This window comes from Oncorhynchus keta, chromosome 22, assembly GCF_023373465.1.
Source record: "Oncorhynchus keta strain PuntledgeMale-10-30-2019 chromosome 22, Oket_V2, whole genome shotgun sequence".
Classification (NCBI taxonomy): domain Eukaryota; kingdom Metazoa; phylum Chordata; class Actinopteri; order Salmoniformes; family Salmonidae; genus Oncorhynchus; species Oncorhynchus keta.
In genome coordinates this window covers 24,067,811-24,074,467 of record NC_068442.1, presented here as the reverse complement: position 1 = coordinate 24,074,467, position 6,657 = coordinate 24,067,811, and the positions used below count along the sequence as shown (strand labels likewise).

General features: G+C 43.4%; 1 protein-coding gene across 1 annotated transcript in view; it reads right to left on the bottom strand.

Moving 5' to 3' along the window:
- Nucleotides 1-4,484: 4,484 nt before the first annotated feature.
- LOC118401210 (ras-specific guanine nucleotide-releasing factor 1-like) overlaps nt 4,485-6,657 on the bottom strand; it is a 32,634-nt gene continuing 30,461 nt past the window's right edge. Inside the window, exon 27 of the mRNA XM_035798521.1 lies at nt 4,485-6,654. Coding sequence (XP_035654414.1) covers nt 6,562-6,654 — 93 coding nt within the window. The 3' untranslated portion in view covers nt 4,485-6,561. The remainder of the gene's footprint in view (nt 6,655-6,657) is intronic.

The following is a 6,657-nucleotide window of genomic DNA, read 5'->3' as shown; positions in this document are numbered from 1 at the left end:
GTGGCTAGTGATAATTTTTTTTTACATCAATTTCCATTATTAAAGTGGCTGGAGTTGAGTCAGTATGTTGGCAGCAGCCACTCAATGTTAATGGTGGCTGTTTAACAGTCTGATGGCCTTGAGATAGAAGCTGTTTTTCAGTCTCTCGGTCCCTGCTTTGATGCACCTGTACTGACTTCGCCTTCTGGATGATAGCGGGGTGAACAGGCAGTGGCTCGGGTGGTTGTTGTCCTTGATGACCTTTATGGCCTTCCTGTGACATTGTCGGGTGGTGTAGGTGTCCTGGAGGGCAGGTAGTTTGCCCCCGTTGATGCATTGTGCAGACCTCACTACCCTCTGGAGAGCCTTACGGTTGTGGGTGGAGCAGTTGCCGTGCCAGGCGATGATACAGCCCGACAGGATGCTCTCGATTGTGCATCTGTAGAAGTTAGTGAGTGCTTTTGGTGACAAGCCAAATTTCTTCAGCCTCCTGAGGTTGAAGAGGCGCTGCTGCACCTTCTTCACAACGCTGTCTGTGTGGGTGGACCAATTCAGTTTGTCCGTGATGTCTACGCCGAGGAACTTAAAACTTACTACCCTCTCCACTACTGTCCCGTCGATGTGGATAGGGGGGTGCTCCCTCTGCTGTTTCCTAAGGTCCACAATCATCTCCTTTCTATTGTTGACGTTGAGTGTGAGGTTATTCTCTTGACACCACACTCCGAGGGCCCTCACCTCCTCCCTGTAGGCCGTCTCGTCGCTGTTGGTAATCAAGCATACCACTGTAGTGTCGTCTGAGCAAACTTGATGATTGAGTCCAGTCGTGGGTGAACACAGGGAGCACAGGAGAAGGCTCAGAACGCAACCTTGTGGGGCCCCAGTGTTGAGGATCAGCGGGGTTGAGATGTTGTTACCTACCCTCACCACCTGGGGGCGGCCCGTCTGGAAGTCCAGTACCCAGTTGCACAGGGCGGGGTCAAGACCCAGGGTCTCGAGCTTGATGACAAGTTTTGAGGGTACTATGGTGTTAAATGCTGAGCTGTAGTCGATGAACAGCATTCTCACATAGGTATTCCTCTTGTCCAGATGGGTTAGGGCAGTGTGCAGTGTAGTTGCGATTGCGTCGTCTCTGGACCTATTGGGGCGGTAAGCAAATTGGAGTGGGTCTAGGGTGTCAGGTAGGGTGGAGGTGATATGGTCCTTGACTAGTCTCTCAAAGCACTTCATGATGACAGAAGTGAGTGCTACGGGGCGGTAGTTGTTTAGCTTAGTTACTTTAGCTCTCTTGGGAACAGGAACAATGGTGGCCCTCTTGTTGCATGTGGGAACAGCAGACTGGGATAAGGATTGATTGAATATGTCCGTAAACACACCAGCCAGCTGGTCTGCGCATGCTCTGAGGACGCGGCTGGGGATGCCGTCTGGGCCTGCAGCCTTGCGAGGGTTAACACGTTTAAATATTTTACTCACATTGGTTGCAGTGAAGGAGAGTCCGCAGGTTTTGGTAGCGGACCGTGTCAGTGGCACTATATTTTCCTCAAAGCGAGCAAAGAAGTTATTTAGTCTGCCTGGGAGCAAGACATCTTGGTCCGCAACGGGGCTGGTTTTCTTTTTGTAATCCGTGATTGACTGTAGACCCTGCCACATACCTCTTGTGTCTGAGCTGTTGAATTGCAACTCTACTTTGTCTCTATACTGACGCTTAGCTTGTTTAATTGCCTTGAGGAGGGAATAGCTACACTGTTTGTATTCGGACATGTTTCCAGTCACCTTGCCCTTGTTTTAAAAGCAGTGGTTTCAGTTTTGCGCGAATGCTGGCATCAATCCATGGTTTCTGGTTTGGGAATGTTTTAATTGTTGCTGTTGGTATAACATCACCGATGCACTTTCTAATGAACTCGCTCAGCGTATTCGGCAATGTTTTTGTTGGACGCAATGCGGAACATATCCCAATCCACGTGATCGAAGCAGTATTGAAGCGTGGAATCAGATTGGTCGGACCAGCGTTGAACAGACCTGAGCGCGGGAGCTTCATGTTTTAGTTTCTGTCTGTAGGCTGGAAGCAACAAAATGGAGTCGTGGTCAGCTTTTCCGAAAGGAGGGCGGGGGAGGGCCTTATATGCGTCGCAGAAGTTAGAATAACAATGATCCAGGGATTTACCAGCCCTGGTTTCACAATCGATATGCTGATAGAATTTAGGTTCCGGCACCCCCTCTGACTCCGACTCCGAACCCGTAGATACAGGTTGATCAACCGTTTGATCCGGGCTGCACAGGCAATGGGTTGTCCTCGCTCTCGTCTTCGGCCGGCTTGTACCTTCTTCCTCAGTTCGTGCCCCCACTCTGGTACTGGCAGTTCCCTTGTGGCGTCACGATGTTGATCCATACGGTTGGATACCACTTTGTGTCCCCATGAACACAGGAAATGGACATCGCCCTACTACGTTCGCTATCCTGGTTCAGCAGGCTCATGGTTACGAGGGTAACCATACTCCCGGAGTCTAATAGAGCTTCCATGTCATGTCCGTCAACCTTCACCGGGACCATGGGTGCAGTTGATTTGTGGTGTGCCCAACAGGAGGTGATGTAGTTCACGACGTGACCCACCTTGCCTCCGGGGATGGCTGATGGCATTTACTCCTCTCGAGCCGGGCAATTTCAGGCAATGTGCCCCCGGGCACCACACTCAAAACACTTCCTTTGGTCTCCATCCACCTGGGGTCGTCGGTGGCGGGTCGACCCTACCCCAGCCGTCTCTCCACAGGTCCTTGTCCTTGGATTAGCTCAGTTTCAAAGGTGTTTCTTAAAATAATAATTCTAAAAGAAAATAATAGGTCTCCCCCAAGAGACCTTCTTTGGGATACCGTCTTCTGGGCTCCGGGTCTTGCTGTATCCTGTGGGGATCAAAAACTGAACTCCCTCCTGTTACCTCTGGTACCATCACAAACTATACGGGAGTCCTTTCCTCCCCCAGTCTCTCTGTTGTGTGCTGCCCTTCTGGCAGCTTTATGGGAGTTGTAGCCATCAGTGAGCCATCAGCCCTTGATTATTCACCAATCCCCAATCAGCCCCAATTAGTCCTGGCCAGAGAGCCCGTCGAGACCTGGCATGTCCAGCAGATGGAGCCATCGCCTCGTGATGTATACTCCGTCTGTCACCAGGCATCGACAAGTCTCCCCCTGGTGGCTGACCTGCTGTATGCCACAACAGATATTACCTTTATTCTAGGTTTAAAAACATAGTAGAGACTCATTCTCACGTGCTGTACACACCACTATGGTAATGCATAAAATCAGAGGTCACCTCATAGGCAAGGCTGACAGGGTTGTGTTTGGCCACTGCATCCAGCATACCCATTTCATCATACTGCCATGAAAAAAAAACATACAATAAGATGACTGCCTGGGTAGTCAATGCACCAAATAACCCAAAGTAATGTGAATTTACTTACCCTTGTTATGTTGACCACATCCTTAACGAAAGCAGCTGGCCAAATCAGTCTTGAACTTGCAAGTGCCCTCCTTCAAAATGATTCCAGCATAAATGATGTTAATAGATTGTCACCTTTCAAAGTGCTAGTACTGTAGTTGTTGTAAAGATAGCATTGCTATTTACATATATGTGCTGTTATGGATAGTTATCCTCTGTCATGAGTCCCTTGTTATACTTGATGTACTCAAATGCTTGACTGCTAAAATATATATATTTTTCCAGAGCCGGAGTAAGAATCTTAATAGTGTCCAGTTAGACCAAGAGATTTTTGTGAATATACAGTATTTACAAGGAAATGGGTTTTCCAGTGGTGACACTCACCTCTTACTGCCATGGTTGTTGAAGGCCTGAGCAAAGTAAGGTCGTGTCCGAGAACTGATTCAGTCCCACTAGGTAAGGAGGTCAAATGTCAGAAGAAGGCACAATTAATATATTGACATACTCAAAGGATATGAACATGTCTAACAACTGAAGAAACACAACTGTTATTCATACTTGTGAACTTGTGATTTACTTCACTGTGATGGTCAATCCTCTTGTTCTCAATGAACATCTGAAGTCTGTGGTAGTACTCCTCCATGTCACACACCTTGTTGTACTGCATGGATGACACAGTAGCATCAAAAAAAATCAGGTCATTGTGAATTGACTGTTTTATTTTATGTGGATACAGTGCATTCCAATATGTATTAGATAAGACAGTTTCTAGTATCCTAGTTTCTCAGTAATTCCATACAGGCTATTGAAGTTGAAAATAAAATGTAGTATATCTATCTCTCTACAGGGCCTAGTATGAGGATAATATAATGCAACACAAAAATTGTTCAATAGCTTTTTATTGCAACAACACAAATTCTTTCACCTCCAGCACCCGTCCTTCCCACGGCTATGGTAGAGTGTGTGTTTGTGTGGTGCGTGCATGTGATAGAGGGGGGTGGGGAGTGAGAGAAGAGCGAGAGAGAAGAAAATGTATTGTTTTCTCACAAACACACTTGAGACAACAATGCCCCTGAGATAGAATAGATTTATTAGCAAGAGGTAATCAGGAAACATACATTTTTTTTCTTTTTACAAAACTGGAAATATTTCTCAAGCTGTGGAAATAAACATAAGGGTTGAAAGATAATTCTCATACCACTGGGTATTGCTAACAGCAAAACGTTTGTTTGTTAATATTTCATTTATAAGAGTATGTGCACGTATAAGTGTATACAGTATATATATGTATATATATTGTTTTAATATTGTCTGATACAGTGTTGCATGCCTGCCATATGAGCTTTAAATGTTTCTAGACTGTACATGGTAAAAATACATACAAATATTCACAGAATAAGCACTACATTACTATATTCCTGCTAAGAGAATGATTATAGACAGGATTACAGTATATGCAAAACACTTTGAAGTTGTCTTCTACCTCTAAGTCATGGTTTCAAAATTACAATTGTTGTAGCATTTTGTGTTGACGCTTGGGATACAATGCTTTTCAGAGGTGTACTTGGCACTGTTCCACATTAAGAAATATGCAGGGCTGCATGTACAAAATGTACAGCATACATTTCAGCAAGGTGAATTAACAACAACAAAGTACAAAATACTTTCCTGTGTTCTTGTAACCCCTTACCTTATACTAATACTACAAAAATACCTTTTGAATGCTGCAGGCGGAGTAACTCATTCACTTACTTTTATCATACTCTTAAACAACAATGCATTTAACAGAGTGATATACGGTCACGTTCCACAATCACTGGAACAGCAAAAGGACATAGATCGTCTTTGAATGATACAGTATAATAGCGGAACAACCTTTTACTGTACACAAATATCACAAAGCCTGAAAATACTACAATTTCAAGGGTGTTGCTTTATTTTTCTTTAATATGTGTGCTCCGTTAAGTTTAAATTGAAAGCTAACACACATGTGCTTTTAAAAAGGGAAACAGCTACAATGGCATGCTCCAAGAATAGCAGCAAACTTCCCCAAACCCCTATTCAAACAAGATGTCACCCCCAACTAATCATTGTCAAACTGGAAGTACACTCGTATTGGAGATATAACGTACACTGGCTTATTACCAGCCATTTCAATTGCATGGATTAATAGAGTTTATTCTGCAAAACAAAATTGTATTTATGGCTACTTGACTTGAATTACTTCTGCAAATATACAGTAAGAGGTTTGTGATTTAACCACCTGTTACAATGCAACATGCAACAGTAATGAAATAAAGCTACAAATATTGTTAATCATGTTTTAGGTTAGGGTGTATTCACACTTGACTTCAATGTTTTCAAAAGAAACCAGACCTTGCTGGTTCTTAGATAAAAGCTTGTTGTGTGGATATGCCCTTATATGTTCTTCATTCATTTCAGAGCAGATTCAGTACTGTACTGCAAGTCAGAAACTTCCTGTATCAGGCACGTGTAATATCTTATTATGTAAGAATCACTCCTCATGACAACAAGACAAAGCTCTGTGGTGCTAGTGGCTCTCATATCTCAATTGTGACAAGATTACTCAAATGTTGATAGAAATTCAAAATGGAAGCAAATAATCAAAGCAGGGAGGAGGCAGATTGATATAGAACAATTAAAGGAACACACATTGGTTTAGCCGCATCAATTTTGGGTTTAGAAATGTTGTTTTACCTGGTTAGATTTTTACAATGCTACATCAGTTGCAGATAAACACATTATATCTATTTGAGTAAACAGAACAATATTTCCTGTACAGTAGGACCCTGGCAGCAGGTGTGCTTACAGGAAGTGCAAAGTCCACAGTATGAAAAGGTGCCAATCAATTTCATTGGTTACAAAGGACACACCATTATGCAAGATCATTGTGACTTTAGTTATCACTCTAATAAGCCCAGTGAAATGGTTCCTGTTGCAGAGGAAAAATTAAATATTTCAACAACAATGTGACAATTAAATGAACATGTGTACATAAGATAACATCTCAAAACAACACATGTATAAAGAGCAAAAATGTTAAACATGACTTAACACCAGTTATTGTGTATGTCTACTGTGTACTACATAGTTCTTTAACAGAGAGTACACTTTGGGAAACTGTCATCCTCATCAGTTGTTGACTTTAGGCTCAATTCTGAGAGAGGCTTCATACAGGCTTTCTTCATCCAGAACAGAGCTGTTGTCCAGCAAATACTGTGCTGCCTA